Source organism: Salvelinus fontinalis, chromosome 11 (genome assembly GCF_029448725.1).
Source record: "Salvelinus fontinalis isolate EN_2023a chromosome 11, ASM2944872v1, whole genome shotgun sequence".
Classification (NCBI taxonomy): Eukaryota; Metazoa; Chordata; class Actinopteri; order Salmoniformes; family Salmonidae; genus Salvelinus; species Salvelinus fontinalis.
In genome coordinates, this window is record NC_074675.1 from 19,244,930 (window position 1) to 19,267,046 (window position 22,117).

The following is a 22,117-nucleotide window of genomic DNA, read 5'->3' on the forward strand; positions in this document are numbered from 1 at the left end:
AATCTGTATATTTGTTTAACCTGCCTGCTATTAGTGTGACATGTCGAACCTTATTAACCGATTTGAGTAGCCTATATCATCCTATGCGGTCAATTGAGCCGAGACTCGCAAAACCCAGTCAAGCCACCCGCGCTTCAGATTCCTCCCGAATTTTGTACGTGAATACACAACACTTTACGGTATCGCGTGTTTTCAGGTAGGGAAATTAATCTGGGCAAGATCAGGTCGGACCATTCTTGCTAATGAGAGAGCAGATACACGTGTGAACAACAGGCACAACTCCGATATAAAGTATTTTTTCGCAAAGTTGTCGGGATGTTACGTAGCCTATTTATATCAGTATACTCGTAACAACCTAATCATTACGAAATTCATATTCGATCAGACAAGTAGTGATGTTACCATTGATACAGGAGCTACAAGGCATGCCTCGAAATTGTTAAGCATCTAACACCTCAATCACAACTACAGTGCCAGGCGCAAAATGGTTCACAGCATCATATGGATATGTGTGCAACAAAAGATCAACATTCACGTTCTGCTACCATTTCTGTCAAGCCGTCTACACATACCTTTTGATGCATGCATTCGATAAATCCACCACACAGAATGCTGTAACGCAATGCTGCAAGGCAAACACAGCTTCCATTGGAAATATATGTACATCTATATACACTGCTCAAAAAAATAAAGGGAACACTTAAACAACACAATGTAACTCCAAGTCAATCACACTTCTGTGAAATCAAACTGTCCACTTAGGAAGCAACACTGATTGACAATAAATTTCACATGCTGTCGTGCAAATGGAATAGACAAAAGGTGGAAATTATAGGCAATTAGCAAGACACCCCCCAAAACAGGAGTGATTCTGCAGGTGGTGACCACAGACCACTTCTCAGTTCCTATGCTTCCTGGCTGATGTTTTGGTCACTTTTGAATGCTGGCGGTGCTCTCACTCTAGTGGTAGCATGAGACGGAGTCCACAACCCACACAAGTGGCTCAGGTAGTGCAGTTCATCCAGGATGGCACATCAATGCGAGCTGTGGCAAAAAGGTTTGCTGTGTCTGTCAGCGTAGTGTCCAGAGCATGCAGGCGCTACCAGGAGACAGACCAGTACATCAGGAGACGTGGAGGAGACCGTAGGAGGGCAACAACCCAGCAGCAGGACCGCTACCCCCGCCTTTGTGCAAGGAGGTGCACTGCCAGCGCCCTGCAAAATTACCTCCAGCAGGCCACAAATGTGCATGTGTCTGCTCAAACGGTCAGAAACTCCATGAGGGTGGTATGAGGGCCCGACGTCCACAGGTGGGGGTTGTGCTTACAGCCCAACACCGTGCAGGACGTTTGGCATTTGCCAGAGAACACCAAGATTGGCAAATTCGCCACTGGCGCCCTGTGCTCTTCACAGATGAAAGCAGGTTCACACTGAGCACATGAGTACATGTGACAGACGTGACAGAGTCTGGAGACGCTGTGGAGAACGTTCTGCTGCCTGCAACATCCTCCAGCATGACCGGTTTGGCGATGGGTCAGTCATGGTGTGGGGTGGCATTTCTTTGTGGGGCCGCACAGCCCTCCATGTGCTCGCCAGAGGTAGCCTGACTGCCATTAGGTACTGAGATGAGATCCTCAGACCCCTTGTGAGACCATATGCTGACACATGCACATTTGTGGCCTGCTGGAGGTCATTTTGCAGGGCTCTGGCAGTGCACCTCCTTGCACAAAGGCGGAGGTAGCGGTCCTGCTGCTGGGTTGTTGCCCTCCTACGGCCTCCTCCACGTCTCCTGATGTACTGGCCTGTCTCCTGGTAGCGCCTCCATGCTCTGGACACTACACTGACAGACACAGCAAACCTTTTTGCCACAGCTCGCATTGATGTGCCATCCTGGATGAACTGCACTACCTGAGCCACTTGTGTGGGTTGTAGACTCCGTCTCATGCTACCACTAGAGTGAGAGCACCGCCAGCATTCAAAAGTGACCAAAACATCAGCCAGGAAGCATAGGAACTGAGAAGTGGTCTGTGGTCACCACCTGCAGAATCACTCCTTTTTTGGGGGTGTCTTGCTAATTGCATATTATTTCCACCTTTTGTCTATTCCATTTGCACAACAGCATGTGAAATGTATTGTCAATCAGTGTTGCTTCCTAAGTGGACAGTTTGATTTCACAGAAGTGTGATTGACTTGGAGTTACATTGTGTTGTTTAAGTGTTCCCTTTATTTTTTTTAGCAGTGTATATACATATACACACATATGTGGATGTGGACACCCCTTCAAATGTGTGGATTTGGCTATTTCAGCGACACCTGTGGATGACAGGTGTATAAAATCGAGCACACATCCATGCAATCTCCATAGACAGACATTGGAAGTAGAATGGCCTTACTGAAGAGCTCAGTGACTTTCACGCTTCAAAAACAGCTACAGCGTCCTTGTGCAAAATACGATTCCAGATTCCAATGGCGGTGAGCTTTACACCACTCCAGCCGACGCTTGGCGTTGCGCATGATGATCTTAAGCTTGTGTGCGGCTGCTCAGCCATGGAAACCCATTTCATTAAGCTCCCGACGAACAGTTATTGTGCTGATGTTGCTTCCAGAGGCAGTTTGGGACTCCGTAGTCAGTGTTGCAACCGAGGACAGACGGTTTTTAATTGCTACTTGCTTCAGCACTCAGCGGTCCAGGTCTGTGAGCTTGTGTGGCTTACCACTTTGTGGCTGAGCTGTTGTTGCGCTTAGAAGTTTCCACTTCACAATAACAGCACTTACAGTTGACCGGGGAAGCTCTAGCAGGGCAGAAATTTGACTAACAGACTTCTTGGAAAGGTGGCATCCTATGACAGTGCCACGAATAACGCTTCGAACACACCGGCAGCATCATAGCATTTTGGTACACCAGGATTACATTCATTTCCAATGAAAAGCTGCGTTTGCCTTGCAGCATTGCGTTGTAGAGGCAGTTGCAGTGCGTTTGGTGTGTATGCGTAGACAGTTTGACAGAAATGGTAGCAGAAGGTGAATGTTGAACTTTTGTTGCACGCATATCCAGATGATGCTGCTTACAATTTTGCACGTGTAAGAAAGCCTCTGTTTTCCATCACTACAAATAAGATTCACACAGAAAATAATCTGTAATTTTTGGTTGTTGACCAAATGCAATACTCTCATTGACCTCCATGTAAAACTCCTCGCTTGGTGAGCAAAAAAAATGTATACAAAGATTTGGGGCCTAGTTATCAAATCAAATGTTATTTGTCACACGCACTGAATACAACATATATATAGACTTTGCCATGAAATGCTTACTTACGAGCCCTTTACCAACAATGCAGAGTTAAAAAGTAAGACGAATTTGCTAAATAAAAAAAGGAAATAGTGTACACAATAAAATAATGAGGCAATATACAAGGAGTACCAACTGGTAGCGAGCCAATGTGCAGGGGTATGAGGTAGTTGAGGTAAGAGGTAATACGTACATGTAAGTAGGGGTAAAAGTGACCAGGCAACCGGGATTGATAATAAACAGAGTAGCAGCAGCGTATGTGAAAAGTGTGAAAGAGTGAACATGTGTCTATGTGTGAGTGTGTGTGGAGTCAATATGAATGTGTTTGTTTTGTGTGTATGTGTGTGTGTGAGTATGTGTGTGTTGGAGTGTCAGTGTAGTGTGTATGTGTGTCTGGGTAGAGTCCAGTGAGTGTGCATAGAGCCAGTGCAAGAAAACATTTTTAAAGGGGGGGTCATTGCAAATCCCTCTAAAAGGGGGGGTCATATGATCCTCTCTGGTCGGATCATATTTTTCGAATGATTTATTATTGAAATATTGAAATAGCATGGGCAACAGAGAAAAACAAATTGGTTGTTCGTATGTGTTATGTTTCTATCGGAAAAAAATATATATACGTTTACATATGTTTTTGCCGCATTTCTTTTATTACAGACACTTTAATGCACACTTTTAAATTATATTATGTGAGCTAAACATACAAAAATATTTACTGAACAAAAATATATACGCAACATGCAACAATTTCTGTTTCTGTTGATTTTACTGAGTTACAGTTCATATAAGGAAATCCGTCAATTGAAATAAATAAATTAGGCCCACAGCCATGGGTGGGCCTGGGAAAGCATAGGCCCATCCACTGGGGAGCCAGGCCTAGCCAATCAGAATGAGATTTTCCCCACAAAGGGCTTCATTACAGACAGTAATCGTTTTCAATTTCATCAGCTGACCAGGTGGCTGGTCTCAGACGATCCCGCAAGTGAAGAAGCCAGATGTGGAGGTCCTGGGTTGGCGTGGTTACACAAGGTTTGCAGTTGTGAGGCTGGTTGGAACCTACTGCCAAATTCTCTAAAACAATGTTGGAGGTGGCTTATGGTAGAGAGATGAACAGTCATTATCTGCCAACAGCTCTGGTGGACTTTCCTGGAGTACCAATTGCACACTCCCTCAACACTTGAGATATCTGTGGCATTATGTTGTTTGACAAATCTTCACATTTTAGTCTGGCCTTTTATTGTCACCAGCACAAGGTGCACCTGTGTTACGAGCATGCTGTTTAATCAGCTTCTTGATATGCAACACCTGTCAGGTGGATGGATTATCTTGACAAAGGAGAAATGCTCACCAACAGTCATTGAAACACAAAAAAAATGTCAAATTAGTGAAATTAGTTGTAACATTATGTAACGGATGTAACATTTCTGGGATCTTTTATTTCAGCGTATGAAACATGGGACCAACACTTTACATGTTGGGTTTATATTTTTGTTTGGTATAGAGTACCAGTCAAAAGTTTGGACACGACTACTCCTCCAAGGGTTTTTCTTTATTTTTACTATTTTATACATTGTAGAATAATAGTGAAGACATCAGAACTATGAAATAACACATGGAATCATGTAATAACCAAAAAAGTGTTAAACAAATAAAAATCTATTTTATATTTGAGATTCTTCAAAGTAGCCTCCCTTTGCCTTGATGACAGCTTTGCACACTCTGGGCATTCTCTCAACCAGCTTCATGAGTTCAGTGTGCCTTGTTCTTAATGTTTGAGCCAATCAGTTGTGTTGTGACAAGGTAGGGGTGGTATACAGAAGATAGCACTATTTGGTAAAAGACCAAGTCCATATTATGGCAAGAACAGCTCAAATAAGCAAAGGGAAACGACAGTCCATCATTACTTTAAGACATGACGGTCAGTCAAAGCGGAACATTTCAAGAACTTTGAAAGTTTCTTCAAGTGCAGTCGCAAAAACCATCAAGCGCTATGATGAAACTGGCTCTCTTGAGAACCGTCACAGGAAAGGAAGACCCAGAGTTACCTCTGCTGCAGAGGAAAACGTTCATTAGAGTTACCAGCCTCAGAAATTGCAGCCCAAATAAATGCTTCACAGAGTTCAACTAACAGACACATCTCAACATCAACTTTTCAGAGGAGACTGCGTGAATTAGGCCGTCATGGTCGAATTGCTGCAAAGAAACCCCTACTAAAGGACACCAATAAGAAGAAGAGACTTGCTTGGCCCAAGAAACACAAGCAATGGACATTAGACCGGTGGAAATCTGTCCTTTGGTCAGATGAGTCCAAATTTGAGATTTTTGCTTCCAACCGCCGTGTCTTTGTGAGACGCAGAGTAGGTGAACGGATGATCTCCGCATGTGTGGTTCCCACTGTGAAGCATGGAGAAGGAGGTGTGATGGTGTGGGGGTGCTTTGCTTGTGACACTGTCTGTGTTCACCATCCCATCTGGTTTGCGCTTAGTGGGACTATTATTTATTTTTCAACATTTTTCAACAACAGGACAATGACCCAACACACATCCAGGCTGTGTGAGGGCTAATTGACCAAGAAGGAGAGTGATGGAGTGCTTTATTTTTTCGAATGAATACAGACGCACGCAAACATAATGTTTAGAAAATTCATATTTTACTGTCCCCACTCAACAACAAATTACTTAAATACATGCAATGTCGTCCTTGAAACATTTATCTGAAATAACTGTAGAATATTCATTAATTCATAGGAGGACTGGTCCTTTTGAGGAGTTCCAATATGGCCGAACGTTAATAACTTCAAAGCCATCTTGCTTTCTGATATGAGAATTAAGTTCTCCTGTACATTAACCAATTAAATTTAATTACTCAGTCTGCGCTATCAGGATTTGTATGATACTGATAGAAATAAAACAGACAAGAGGCCCAGTCTACAATAGTTAAACGTTTATTCACGGAACGTTCTGCCGTGCACAGTACAAAGACCTTCAATTTATAGTGACACACATACTTCCACACAAACCATCAAATCCGCTTGCCAATAGGGATTAGGGGAGTCCGTGAGAATATCGTCTTCCTGCCCTCCCCTAAAATAGGGAGAGACCTGGGACTGGGAAGTTCTGTGTCCCAGCCAAGGTCCGCCCCGAATCTGGCTCAGACAGACAGTCTGTTGTCAAAATACTAGACACATTGTCCCCAAAACATTGATTCTGACTAAGAACTACACTCCAGGATATATTATTATTCCCCTGACTAAAACCATCACACAGTATTATAATAATCGAATGATTCTAACATTTACATAAATGCATTATAATAATCTAATGATTCAAATCAATTTCATACAATCATATGGCTAATCAATTTCATACAATAATATGGCTAATCAATTTCATACAATCACATGGTTTCAGACTTATGGTTTCGGGAGTGTAATATTCTAATCATTTATTAAAACACATTTCCTTATCACTTATCCACGCGCGTGCTCCGCAAGATCATTTTTTAAATAATTTTATAAAAAAAATATTTAAAAGTGTGTCCAAGCCTCAAGGCTGCTGTTAGTTGTATCTCTAACCCAGCAGAGAAGCTATACAGCATGCTCAGAGTGAAAGAACTGGTGCTGATGCTGAAGAGGAGGCGCGCGCCTCACATGAGCGCATCGCATTACATCACTTTGCTACGACGTGATTGGCTGAAGGTCAATGCGTACTTCGCTCGTGGACTATCACGTCCTAGCCTAACCATATATCTCAACTCGAGATATTATCGCTCTCAAAATTGATTGCAAATATATTTTCGTTTAGTGCCCGTTTTGAGGATGGCCGAGAGCGAGGCAGACACGCCAAGCACCCCGATAGAGTTTGAGAGCAAATACTTCGAGTTTGATGGAGTGCGACTTCCACCCTTCTGCAGAGGAAAGATGGAGGAGATCGCCAACTTCTCCCTCAGAAGTAGCGACATATGGATTGTCACGTATCCCAAGTCAGGTAAACAATATTGGCATGTGTTGATGCTATGCAATATATTAGTGCAGTACCCACACAAGATGCAGCATGCTGTAGGCTTGAGAATGCAGGGTCTTAGGTGTAGGTCTATAGTTGCTTTATATTTCTTTCGTCTTATTGTGTCGTGTGTAATAAACGCAAATGTCTCCAGTTGAGTCCTTGTGAGTTTATTATTGCATTGTGTGCTGAGTTTCACTGGCCTATTAGGGAAGGGCGTAAATGTTTACCTCTCTCCAAACATAGCCTGCAGCAGGCTAAATAACTTATCATGGGAACCTTCGAGTTACGTTAAACGCCTGCGCACTTCGCATCCATTCGCTGTTGACGTCTGTTATCGGAGGATACACAGACAATGTATTGCATTTTTCAGGCCTCGGATTACTGTTTACATCCGTCTCTTTCTGTCTCAACCAGCTTGCTTTGCGCAGTGCTGTGCTGGTGCGGACCGGTCTACGCGGTGCTTGAGTGTGACGCACTTGTGTGTTGACAACCTGTGCTGGAGCAGAACTCGCGGCGCGGGTGGGTCCTCCTGGTCACGTGACTAGGTGGACGTAAATATCCGTCTTCCCTCAAGTTCATTTTGGGAGTCAAATCTTTCAGAGACATATAGAGCAATTATTCCTTTAATGTCTCTTCTCTGTCCACACAGGATTCCAGCAGTGCCTATATCTGTGTCTGCACGAGTAAATTACAATTGCAGGAGAGAGAAGGAGAGAAGAAGAGAGGTGGGAGCAGTCTGGGTTGCTATGCTCCCTAGGCCTAGAAACAGATGCAGGCTGTCAGTCAGTGATCAGTGATGTTGTTCCCTACAATATTAGCACTGTAAGGGAGTGAATGTTATTTATAATAAGGGTTACATGGATAGAATCAGACCTCTGAAACGCAAATGGCTGGCCCTCCCTCCAGCTAAATATATGACCTAAACCCTCCCTGAAAAAACTGACCCTCCCCTGTACCCAAAATGAGAATTAAAACAAAGTGGATAGCAGAGAACATGTCTACCGTTTACCCTCACTTCTTGGACAGACCAGGGTCTTGGATATGCAGTTTTAGAAACTGTTCTCCGTCTTGTAAGCATTACATGGCAACACAGGAATGTTGATAGCACACAGGTCTGCAGGCCAGAAGGTTGTGGGTTCTCAGACCACCGTGGACAAGAGTAGGGGTGGAAAGATCTCCTTTAAAGTAAAAGCATTGCATGAATCTTTCATCGCATAAAAATAACCTTTTATAAACATTTCATGCAATTCTACGCCATTTTACAGTATGTGAACACCTGCTTATCGACCATCTCATTCCAAAATCATGGGCATTAATATGGAGTTGGTCCCCCCTTTGCTGCTATAACAGTCTCCATTCTTCTGGAAAGGAGGCGGTTTGGAACTCGGTAGTGAGTGTCGCAACCGAGGACAGACGAGTTTTACACGCTACGCGCTTCAGCACTCGGTGGTCCCGTTCTGTGAACTTGTGTGGCCTACCACTTCGCGGCTGAGCCGTTGTTGCTCCTAGACATTTCCATTTCACAATAGCAGCACTTACAGTTGACCAGGGCAGGTCTGGCAGGGCAGAAATTTGATGAACTGACTTGTTGGAAAGGTGGCGTCCTATGGTGCCGCGTTGAAAGTCAATGAGCTCTTCAGTAAGACCATTCTACTGCCAATGTTTGTCTATGGAGATTGCATGGCTGTTTGCTCAGTTTTATACACCTGTCAGCAACGGTTGTGGCTGAAATAGCCCAATCCACTGCTGATAGAAACTGTCAGCTGATAGAAACTGTCTACTGATAGAATGATAGAATGCCCATTTATGAATTCTCATCCTAGTGGAGAAGTGTAACTGAAGCACAACATTTGTCTGACGCCGAGCAGAAATTACAGAGAAGCATTTTAGATTTGTGAATATATAAAACACAGCAAGAGATACCTTAAGTGTTTTATCTTTTTTTTCTGCTGTAAAAACTTTTTACTGAGGTCTTGGCTGATTTCTTTTGATTTTCCCATGATGTCAAGTCCCATGATGTCAAGCAAAGTGGCAGTGAGTTTGAAGGTAGGCCTTGAAGTACATCTACAGGTACACCTCAAATTGACTCAAATTATGTCAATTAGCCTATCAGAAGCTTCTAAAGCCATGACATCATTTTCTGGAATTTTCCAAGCTGTTTAAAGGCACAGTCAACTTCGTGTATGTAAACTTCTGACCCACTGGAATTGTGATGCAGTGAATTATAAGTGAAATAATCTGTCTGTAACCAATTGTTGGAAAAATTACTTGTGTCATGCACAAAGTAGATGTCCTAACCGACTTGCCAAAACTAGAGTTTGTTAACAAGAAATTTGTGGAGTGGTTGAAAAATGATTTTTAATGACTCCAACCTAAGTGTATGTAAACTTCTGTCTTCAACTGTATATGTATAACTTTATGAGCTGCATTGCCTGTCTTTGCAATTTGTTTATTTTTGTTTGTGCTCGTTGCATATTTAGCTAGCAGCCTCCTTGGAAATTCGCACATTTTGTTCGAATTCTGGTAGCAGATGCCCAATGGTATGTTTTTACGTTTTTGCCGCCCCCTTTGTGTACTAACCGGTTATACCGTAAATCCTGGAATGAGAGAAGGACGGTTTGACGATATGAAAAATCTTTATTTATTTCCCCTTTTTTTAACCAGGTAGGCTAGTTGAGAACAAGTTCTTATTTACAATTGCGACCTGGCCAAGAATAAAGCAAAGCAGTTCGACACATACAACAACAGAGTTACACATGGAATAAACAAACATAAAGTCAATAATACAGTAAGAAAAAAGTCTATATACAGTATGTGCAAATGAGGTAAGATAAGGGAGGTAAGGCAATAAATAGGCCATAGTGGCGAAGTAATTACAATATAGCAATTAAACACTGGAGGGAATGATGTGCAGAAGATGAATGTGCAAGTAGAGATACTGGGGTGCAAAGGAGCAAGATAAATAAATAAATACAGTATGTGGAAGGGGTAGTTGGATGGGCTATTTACAGATGGGCTATGTACAGGTGCAGTGATCTGTGAGCTGCTCTGACAGCTGGTGCTTAAAGCTAGTGAGGGAGATATGAGTCTCCAGCTTCAGTGATTTTTGCAGTTCGTTCCAGTCATTGGCAGCAGAGAACTGGAAGGAAAGGCAGCCAAAGGAGGAATTGGCTTTGTGGGTGACTAGTGAAATATACCTGCTGGAGCGAGTGCTACTGGTGGGTGCTACTATGGTGACTAGTGAGCTGAGATAAGGTGGGGTTTTACCTAGCAGAGACTTGTAGATGACCTGGAGCCAGTGGGTTTGACGACGAATATGAAGCGAGGGCCAGCCAACGAGAGAGGACAGGTCGCAATGGTGGGTAGTATATGGGGCTTTGGTGACAAAACGGATGGCACTGTGATAGACTGCATCCAATTGTTGAGTAGTGTTGGAGGCTATTTTGTAAATGACATCGACGAAGTCGAGGATCAGTAGGATGGTCAGTTTTACAAGGGTATGTTTGGCAGCATGAGTGAAGGAGGCTTTGTTGCAAAATAGGAAGCTGATTCTAGATTTAATTTTGGATTGGAGATGGTTAATGTGAGTCTGGAAGGAGAGTTTACAGTCTAACCAGACACCTAGGTATTTGTAGTTGTCCACATATTCTAAGTCAGAACCGTCCAGAGTAGTGATGCTGGACGGGCGGGCAGGTGCGGGCAGCGATCGGTTGAAGAGCATGCATTTAGTTTTACTTGCATTTAAGAGCAGTTGGAGGCAACGGAAGGAGAGTTGTATGGCATTGAAGCTCGTCTGGATGTTAGTTAACACAGTGTCCAAAGTAGGGCCAGAAGTATACAGAATGGTGTCGTCTGCGTAGAGGTGGATCAGAGAATCACCAGCAGCAAGAGCAACATCATTGATGTATACAGAGAAGAGAGTCGGCCCAAGAATTGAACCCTGTGGCACCCCCATAGAGACTGCCAGAGGTCCAGACAACAGGCCCTCCGATTTGACACACTGAACTCTATCAGAGAAGTAGTAAGTCGATGAATACGGCTGCACAGTAATGTTTCTTATCGATGGCGGTTATGATATTGTTTAGGACCTTGAGCGTGGCTGAGGTGCACCCATGACCAGTTTTGAAACCAGATTGCATAGCGGAGAAGGTACGGTGGGATTCAAAATGGTCGGTAATCTGTTTGTTAACTTAGCTTTCGAAGACCTTAGAAAGGCAGGGTAGGATAGATATAGGTCTGTAGCAGTTTGTGTCCAGAGTGTCTCCCCCTTTGAAGAGGGGGATGATCGCGACAGCTTTCCAATCTTTGGGAATCTCAGACGATACGAGAGGTTGAACAGGCTAGTAATAGGGGTTGCAACAATTTCGGCAGATCATTTTAGAAAGAGGGGTTCAGATTGTCTAGCCCGGCTGATTTGTAGGGGTCCAGATTTTGCAGCTCTTTCAGAACATCAGTTATCTGAATTTGGGTGAAGGAGAAATGGGGGAGGCTTGGGCAAGTTGCTGTGGGGGGTGCCGGGCAGTTGACCGGGGTAGAGGTAGCCAGGTGGAAAGCATGGCCAGACGTAGAAAAATGCTTATAGCACTACGCAAGTGGACAGTCAATACTCACTGTTCGCCTGTCCGACAGCCAAAGGTGTAACTTTGTGTTGTTGGGGGGGAGGGGAGAAATCAGATGATTTTGGCTATTCTTCAAATAATGTAATTTCTCATTAAGTTAAGAGTATCATTCTGTATCTTAGGGCTAGTGTAATCATGGTTGCGCCTCTTTAACCAGCTCTGAAGGACTTTGTCGTCTTCTGCCTTTTAAAAGTTCCTAAAGATTTTCATGTTCTTCCTCATGACCTCTTAAGGCCCCACCCTGTCTTGCGAAGAACGTCACTGAACCTACAATTTTCAGTAGACAATGTCTTGCTTCCTCTTCTTGTCTGGCTAAAGCAGTAGATAACTGTGAGTCCACGGGTTTGATTTTTGTGAACTCTTTTAGCATGAGCTGAACACTTCTCAATAGTCTTCTTCCAATTTTTAAAGCCTGGTGCTAGCTAAGGTTAGCTAAAATTGCCAAACTAGCATTGCAGCATTCAGTGTAAAACTATACTGCACAAAAATATAAACGCAACGTGTTAAGTGTTGGTCCCATGTTTCATGAGCTGAAATAAAAGATCACAGAAATGTTCCATGTGCACAAAAAACATATTTCTATCGAATTTTGTGCTCCAATTTGTTTACATCCCTCATAGTGAGCATTTCTTCTTTGCCAAGATAATCCATCCACCTGACATGTGTGGCATATCAAGAAGCTGATTAAACAGCATAATCATTACACAGGTGCACCTTGTGCTGGGGACAATAAAAGGCAGGGTCTGAGTTTTTGCCAAAGCATGACCTCTTATTCAGAAAAACTTTGGAAAACCCCCTTTAAAGAGGCACTGTAATGCAGCCAGGGGGAATCTTGAAACCACTTCGCTTGAAATGATAAAACTCTGTCAGCTCACTTCTGGATTACAATAAACTTGGGATGTGGTTGGTTTTCGCTTTGTGCTGGTGCTGATGTCGACAACTTCTATTTGTTCCGTGGCTCTGCCCCTGTCATCTGTGCTCAACTGGTCCCTGACATGTGGCTAAGTCCCCTTCAACAAACATGACAAACAGTGTCTTACTTTCTATTGCCAAAATAGATGGGCCTTTCTATTGCCGACATATGAATAAACTTAAACAATAATACATCTACAAAGCATGTCTTATAGGACTACATTTCAATATTTAATTTGTGTGTTCACCATTGTTTCTTCACAACTACATTCCAAATTCTCACCTGATGACCTATTCGTCCTCTCCCTGCCTCAACATGGGCAATGCTCTCTCTCTCTCGCTCTCTCCACTGACTGTCTCTGTCCCCTGCCATGACAACAGTATGAAATCAGAATCTAGGCACCAACCGTTTTGTTTTAGCACTTGGACTTAGTCAGCAAAGATGAGGAGTTGAACTGATAGTTCCAATCTGTGTGCAATGTAAATTGCTGGTCAAAGTGCTTTACCAGACTGCCTTATAACACAACTTCCAAGTACTCACCTGATGACCTGTTCGTCCTCTCCCTGCCTCAACATGGGTGGTGCTTTCTCTCTCTCTCACTCTCTATTGCCTGTCTTTGAACCGTGCCATAATAATTTGGCCAAATACCATTATATGACAAAAATGGCTGACCTGAACAATGATGGGGATAACTTATTAACATGAATTAGATTCTGATTTATTAGCTAAATAATTGATTTACTGTCTGGCAAAATATGTATAGCTAGCTAGCTGCCTACATATTACCAGTCCATTATGAATTGTAGTGTAGTGAGCTAGCTAGCTTGTAGCCATTCATTCTTTTACAATTCTCTGCAAAAAAAATGTATGTCCTTTTCTCCTCTTGTCACGATCGTCTTTTGGAGAGAGTGAGGACCAACATGCAGCGCGTGGAAAATACATCTTCTTTTTTTTTTTTGAAGAAGGAAAAACGAAACAAAACACTTACAAAACAACCGTGAAGCTACAAAATGAAAGTGCACACACAAGCTACTAACGTTTAGACATAGACAATTCCCCACAAACAGCTAAAGCCTATGGTTACCTTAAATATGGCTCCCAATCAGAGACAACAATAACCAGCTGTCTCTAATTGAGACCCAATTCAGGCAACCATAGACTTTCCTAGAACCTACACTCAACCATAGACACAGCTAGACACATTCACTCAACACAAACCCATACACTACACCCAACACCCCCTTTACCATATAACCACCCAAAACCGACAAAACACAAACATTCCCCATGTCACACCCTGACCTAATTAAAATAATAAAGAAAACAAAGAATACTAAGGCCAGGGCATGGCACCTCTTTGGCATTGGTACTTCCATTAGGAGCACTAGCTACTTTTTCACGAGGTTTAACACAGACTCACTGAGTGCTGCTCATCTGAAACTGCAGTGGAAAAGGAAAAGGGGAAGATCCAGATACTGTGCTAGCTTTGGTGCTAGGTTAGCTACCTACATAGCTAAGGTTAGCTAGCTAAAATAGCCAAACTAGCATTGCAGCATTCGAAATAAAACTATACTGCACAAAAATATAAACGCAACATGTTTAGTGTTGGTCCCATGTTTCATGAGCTGAAATAAAAGATCCCAGAAATGTTCCATACACACAAAAAGCACATTTCTCTCAAATTTTGTGCAGCAATTTGTTTACATCCCTATAGTGAGCATTTCTCCTTTGCCAAGATAATCCATCCACCTGACAGGTGTGGCATATCAATAAGCTGATTAAACAGCATGATCATTATACAGGAACAATAAAAGGCTACTCAAAAATGCAGTTTTGTCACACAGCACAATGCGACAGATGTCTCAAGTTTTGAGGGAGCGTGCAATTGGCATGCTGACTGCAGGAATGTCCACCAGAGCTGTTGCCACCGAATTTCATGTTAATTTCTCTACCATAAGCTACCTACAACGTAGTTTTAGAGAATTTGGCAGTACGTCAAACCGGCCTCACAATCGCAGACCACGTATAGCGTCGTGTGGGCGAGAGGTTTGCTGATTGTGAACAGAGTGCCCCATGGTGTCGGTGGGGTTGTGCCATTCATCCGTGCCTATCACCTCATGTTCCAGCATGATAATGCACAGCCCATGTCGCAAGGATATGTACACAATTCCTGGAAGCTGTAAATGTCCCAGTTCGTCAATGGCCTGCATACTCACCAGACGTGTTACCCATTGAGCATGTTTGGGATGCTCTGGATTGACGTGTATGACAGCGTGTTCCAGTTCCCTCCAATATCCAGCAACTTTGCATTGCCATTGAAGAGGAGTGGGACAATATTCCACAGGCCACAATCAACAGCCTGATCAACTCTATGGGATGGAGATGTGCGCTGCATGAGGTAAATTGTGATCACACCAGATACTGACTGGTTTTCTGATCCACGCCCCTACCTTTTTAGAAGGTTTCTGTGACCAACAGATGCATATCTGTATTCCCGGTCATGTGAAATAAATAGATTATGGCCTTTATTTCAATTGACAAATGTCCTTATATGAACTGTAGCTTAGTAAAATCTTTGAAATTGTTGCATGTTGCGTTTATATTTTTGTTCAGTGTAGATCATTTGGAGTGTGAGGTTGGTAAGTGTTTGCTAAACATAGCACTATAATGATGTGTTTTGGGCTGTGAATTTTTCCCTCATTGGTGTCATTTTACATTTAGACAAACAACTACCCATTTACTTATTCCTCTTGATTCTCTCTTTCTCTCTACCCCCCCCCCCCCCACCCTCTCTCCCTATCCCAGGTACCAGTCTCCTTCAGGAAGTGGTGTATTTGGTGAGTCAGGGGGCGGAACCAGATGAGATTGGTCTGATGAACATCGATGAGCAGCTTCCTGTTCTGGAGTACCCTCAGCCTGGCCTAGACATCATACAGGTAGGCCTACAGTACTGAGTATTACTACTGTTCTGGAGTACCCTCAGCCTGGCCTAGACATCATACAGGTAGGCCTACAGTACTGAGTATTACTACTGTCCTGGACTACCCTCAGCCTGACCTAGACATCATACAGGTAGGCCTACAGTACTGAGTATTACTACTGTCCTGGACTACCCTCAGCCTGACCTAGACATCATACAGGTAGGCCTACAGTACTGAGTATTACTACTGTTCTGGAGTACCCTCAGCCTGGCCTAGACATCATACAGGTAGGCCTACAGTACTGAGTATTACTACTGTCCTGGACTACCCTCAGCCTGACCTAGACATCATACAGGTAGGCCTACAGTACTGAGTATTATTACTGTTCTGGAGTACCCTCAGCCTGGCCTAGACATCATACAGGTAGGCCTACAGTACTGAGTATTATTACTGTTCTGGAGTACCCTCAGCCTGGCCTAGACATCAAACAGGTAGGCCTACAGTACTGAGTATTATTACTTCCTGATCCTGAACCACTTGCTTGTAAAACAGACAGGTACAGTTAACCAAAACACTCAGCCCACCACATGCAGCACCATATTTCAATGCAAAGCAAGAAATGGATTAGGTGTTTTTCTGCTCCTTGTTTTATACCGTCTCTGTTCCCAATGTTATGATGACGTTGCCTCTATGTTTTCCCAGGAATTGACGTCTCCTCGTCTGATCAAAAGCCACCTGCCCTACCGCTTCCTGCCTACAGCCATGCACAATGGAGAGTCCAAGGTCAGAGTACACTTCAATTGGTTTGTATAATGTTTGTATAATGTTTCCATGTATTCAATCCTAATTGTCTATGTGGTTCTATGTGGTTCTCCTGTAGGTGATCTACATGGCGAGGAACCCTAAAGATCTTGTGGTGTCTTACTACCAGTTCCACCGCTCCCTCAGAACCATGAGCTACCGCGGAACCTTCCAGGAGTTCTGCAGACGCTTCATGAACGACAAGCGTGAGTGTCAGAGTTCAGGGTTCACCCGCCCAGGTGTGCAGGGGGTGTCACTATTCATCATGTGTCCTCTGTCTACACTGGACTACTTTTCTTAATTGAGACTAAGAGGAATGGGTGGCTATCAGGGAGACCTGGCATTATTTAGGCAATAAGTAACTGATCAGGCCAGGTTGCGTGAAGAGGGAAGAGAAAGCCTAGTCACCTGGGGAAACTCACAAACTCTCTCCACCTATATATCTCTCTCTCTCCCTTTCTTTTTCTCTCTGTCTCATAGTGGGATATGGTTCCTGGTTTGAGCATGTGCAGGAGTTCTGGGAGCATCGCATGGACTCAAACGTCATTTTCCTGAAATATGAAGACATGTACAAGGTAAAAAAATAAATGCTTTCCTCCCTAGCTCTCACTGTCCCTCCATCACTAGTGTCACGCCCTGGCCTTAGTATTATTTGTTTTATTTATTATTTTAGTTAGGTCAGGGTGTGACATGGGGTATGTGTGTGTTTGGGGTATTATATGGTAGAGGGGGTGTTGGTTGTAGTGTATGGTTTTGTGTTGAATGTATGTATCTAGCTGTGTCTATGGGTGTGTAGTTTTCTAGGAAAGTCTATGGTGGCCTGAATGGGTTCTCAATTAGAGACAGCTGGTTTCTGTTGTCTCTAATTGGGAGCCATATTTAAGGCTGCCATAGGCTTTAGCTGTTTGTGGGTCATTGTATATGTATATGTCGATGTAAGTAGTTTGTGTGTGCACTTGCGGTTGAAGTTTCACGATTGTTTTTGTTAGTGTGGTTTAAGTGTTTCGTGTTCATCTTCGTCGTTATAAATTAAAGAAGATGTATTCATATCATGTTGCGCCTTGGTCCTCTCATTCATGTCAACACGATCGTGACAACTAGTCTAAATCTACTGTCTAGAAGAAAAAGAAACGCACACCTATTTAGGAGAGGTGCTGGCTAGCGGAGTAGAGAACTTGAAAATAAAGGAGAGCCGCACACTCTAGGAGCTCAAATGCATAAAATATTTCATTTACCAACGTTTCGACAGGCAAGCTGTCTTCATCGGGGTACAATCACAGACACTGCGGGATGACTCGTTTATATAGTGTCAAGACACACAGGTGTCTATAATCATGGCCAAGAGTGGCCTAATATCATTGGTTAATTTCTCAAATATTAAAATGGCATAGAAAGAGCAGCATACAATAAATACAAATGGATAGCATACGATCATAGACTCACTTAAGACCACACAAGCCTACAAACAACCACAATGGCAAAGTCAAAGGACATACATAAATCTACTGTCTACCATATATCTAACAAACACCAAACCTTACCAGAACCTCCACCCTCTATCCTAGAGGTACAGTGAGTAGTCAGCTGCTAAAACCCACCATAAGATCATTGTGGAAGCCTCTAGCAGGCCAAGTTTGGCCCTGCTTTGGGTGGTCCTGCTCTATCCTATCCCAAACCAATGTCACTCGTACCATACCACCTAACCTCTATGATAATCGTACCACCCTCAGAGCTACGTGGCAACCAGAGTTCCGGTCTATGGAACATAACTGTAACTGTACTCTCACTGGGGCAGAATGGGGCCAAATCAATAGTGTTGTTTGCCGTTCCAAAGGTCCCTGCAGGGCTGCATTGCACAGAAACACACACACACACACGCATGCATGCATGCTCTTATGCTCACACACACACACACACACACACACACACACACACACACACACACACACACACACACACACACACACACACACACACACACACACACACACACACACACACACACACCTGCCCAGAAACACAGTGTGTTCTTATTAGGAATAATTTGCAAACACAAACATTTATACAGTATATACACTGGCAAGCCTTCCAAGACGGGATCTTATTCACTATCACTCAAAGTGACTATCACTGTTACAACATAGTTACAGCATTGACACTGTTGGGGGCAAGTAGCTCATGTAGCCTACCTTTCTTAGAAAGCAAACAGGTTACAGTTTTTCTCAATCGCGTACAAGCATTTTTTTTGGAACAATGTTGTTGACTTCCAAAATAAGAGTGAAAAAGAGTGAATGCGTTTTAGGAAATGTAGTTGCCTCCTCTGTCACGCCCTGAACATAGTAAGCTGTTTTTCTCAGTGTTGGTTGGGGCGTGATAGTGACTTGGGTGGGTTATCTTGGTGAATTTGAATGTCTATGGTGGCCTGATATGGTTCCCAATCAGAGGCAGCTGTTTATCGTTGTCTCTGATTGGGGATCATATTTCCCTTTTGTGTTTGTGGGATCTTGTCTATGTTTAGTTGCCTGTCTGCACTAATTGTATAGCTTCACGTTTCGTTCGTTGATTCTGTTGTTTTTGTTCAGTGTTTTCATTCATTGAAAGAGAATGTACGCATACCACGCTGCGCCTTGGTCTCACTCATATGTCGATCGTGACATCCTCAAAACATAAATACATTCATCAAAATGATATTATACCGTCAACATTTCAGATTGATCAAAAAAGAACACGACTGCCTGCAAAAAGATAAACTCAACCATACTTATCTATTGAGTTCAAGCAGACAAAACAGAAAGTTAGTCTGTCTAATAAAAATCCAAGTAGATCAATACATTTTCTTTGCAATCACTAAAAAGGAAGTACAACTATCCAAAGGTGCAGAATTATGGGCTATTTACTCTCCTTTTATGCATATTACACCAAACAATTTCATACACAAATATTATTCCTGATAAAAAATAGAAGAAATAAGCACATTCATCGGTATCATCAAAATGCAGTTTCATGTATTCAATACAAAGGCTAGTTTGCTCATTGCTATATAGACTTTCCATTGGTGCGCAGAAACACTATCCACAAGTTTCCTCTGACACATTGGTGCGGCTGGCTTCCGGGTTAAGCGAGCAGTGTGTCAAGAAGCAGTGCAGCTTGGCAGGGTCATGTTTCGGAGGACGCGCAGCTCTCGACCTTCGCCTCTCCTGAGTCCGTAGGAGAGTTGCAGCGATGAGACAAGACTGTAACTACCAATTAGATATCACAAAATTGGGGGTGAAAAGGGGTAAAAAAATTAATGAATAAATGCAAATAAAAAAGGTGAATACAATGGAGGAACACAACTATGAATGTATAGGCCTCAATCATCACCATAGCAAAGCTCTTTCAAAGTTCACAATGTGGAAGATGATGACTTATGGGTAACCCGACTTCATGCTCTGCATCTCTGCATGTCAACAACATTGTAACAATTAGACAGTCCCCATTTCCTCGATCTTTCCATATACAGTTATTATATTGTACATGGTATGACACTGATGGGCTGATTTAGAATTTTGTGCAGTAGTATTTACTGGTTGCCAGAAACAGTGAACACAATTGCACCCGTTTCTCTTCCGACGAAAACAATGCGTCATATTCTGTGAACAAAACTTAACCGCGACTTTTGTGTTCACTGATGACAAAAGTTGGTCTTAAGAAATGCAAGTCAGTTACTAAGGCAAGAACACGATCAGACGTTCTGTAAATGTATTTGAGCGCTTGATCATTGCTGTTCCGCTGTAGATACGTTTCAACAAAGATCCAAAAATGGCTTGAACGCAATTGAGATAAACAGTGACTTGTACACTGCTCAAAAAAATAAAGGGAACACTTAAACAACACAATGTAACTCCAAGTCAATCATCACTTCTGTGAAATCAAACTGTCCACTTAGGAAGCAACTCTGATTGACAATAAATTTCACATGCTGTTGTGCAAATGGAATAGACAAAAGGTGGAAATTATAGGCAATTAGCAAGACACCCCCAAAAAAGGAGTGATTCTGCAGGTGGTGACCACAGACCACTTCTCAGTTCCTATGCTTCCTGGCTGATGTTTTGGTCACTTTTGAATGCTGGCGGTGCTCTCACTCTAGTGGTAGCATGAGACGGAGTCTACAACCCACACAAGTGGCTCAGGTAATGCAGTTCATCCAGGATGGCACATCAATGCGAGCTGTGGAAAAAAAGTTTGCTGTGTCTGTCAGCGTAGTGTCCAGAGCATGGAGGCGCTACCAGGAGACAGGCCAGTACATCAGGAGACGTGGAGGAGGCCGTAGGAGGGCAACAACCAAGCAGCAGGACCGCTACCTCCGCCTTTGTGCAAGGAGGTGCACTGCCAGCGCCCTGCAAAATGACCTCCAGCAGGCCACAAATATGCATGTGTCTGCTCAAACGGTCAGAAACAGACTCCATGAGGGTGGTATGAGGGCCCGACGTCCACAGGTGGGGGTTGTGCTTACAGCCCAACACCGTGCAGGACGTTTGGCATTTGCCAGAGAACACCAAGATTGGCAAATTCGCCCCTGGCGCCCTGTGCTCTTCACAGATGAAAGCAGGTTCACACTGAGCACATGAGGTGTTCCGCTGTAGATACGTTTCAACAAAGATCCAAAAATGGTGGTGGAGGTGGTTTCAACAGGCTTTTCCATTGCGACGTTTCTGAATACCCATCTGCTAATTATTAGCTGTCTTATCGGCTGCTATCTAAATAAATATACCGGACAATTTTTTTTTTCTTTTTCCTGGGTCACTATATCTATTTTGCCAATTGGATCGATCCCCTCTACCACACGGAACCCCACTAATCTACCGACGGGAAACGAACGAGGTGACAAAAAAATAAATAAATAAATAAATAAATAAAAACAGACCTCCATCCTATGTTATCTTGCTACCGATAGCCAGCTACCCGGCCAGCTGTCTGGATCGCCGTGCCCCCAACCAACCTCTACTCACTGGACCCTTATGATCACTCGATTAAGCATGCCTCTCCTTAATGTAAATATGCCTTGTCCATTGCTGTTCTGGTTAGTGTTTATTGGCTTATTTCACTGTAGAGCCTCTAGCCCTGCTCACTATATATCCAACCTCTCAGTTCCACCACCCACATATGCGATGACATCACCTGGTTTCAATGATGTTTCTAGAGACTATATCTCTCTCATCATCACCCATTACCTAGGTTTACCTCCACTGTATTCACATCCTACCATATGTTTGTCTGTACATTATTCCTTGAAGCTGGGGGCGGCAGGGTAGCCTAGTGGTTAGAGCGTTGGGCTAGTAACCGAAAGGTTGCAAGTTCAAATCCCCGAGCTGACAAGGTACAAATCTGTCGTTCTGCCCCTGAACAAGGCAGTTAACCCACTGTTCCTAGGCCGTCATTGAAAATAAGAGTTTGTTCTTAACTGACTTGCCTAGTTAAATTAAAAAAAAAAAAAGTTAAATGTAAGTTGCTCTGGATAAGAGCGTCAGCGAAATGACTTAAATGTAAATGTAAGCTATTTTATCGCCCCCAGAAACTTCCTTTTACTCTCTG

At 43.2% G+C, this 22,117-nt stretch overlaps 1 protein-coding gene across 1 annotated transcript in view; it reads left to right on the top strand.

Annotated features, from left to right (window-relative positions):
• Positions 1–6,936: 6,936 nt before the first annotated feature.
• Positions 6,937–22,117, top strand: part of LOC129865239 (sulfotransferase 4A1-like) — a 28,244-nt gene continuing 13,063 nt past the window's right edge. Inside the window, exons 1-5 of the mRNA XM_055937857.1 lie at positions 6,937–7,271; positions 15,627–15,757; positions 16,445–16,525; positions 16,623–16,749; positions 17,024–17,118. Coding sequence (XP_055793832.1) covers positions 7,103–7,271; positions 15,627–15,757; positions 16,445–16,525; positions 16,623–16,749; positions 17,024–17,118 — 603 coding nt within the window. The 5' untranslated portion in view covers positions 6,937–7,102. The remainder of the gene's footprint in view (positions 7,272–15,626; positions 15,758–16,444; positions 16,526–16,622; positions 16,750–17,023; positions 17,119–22,117) is intronic.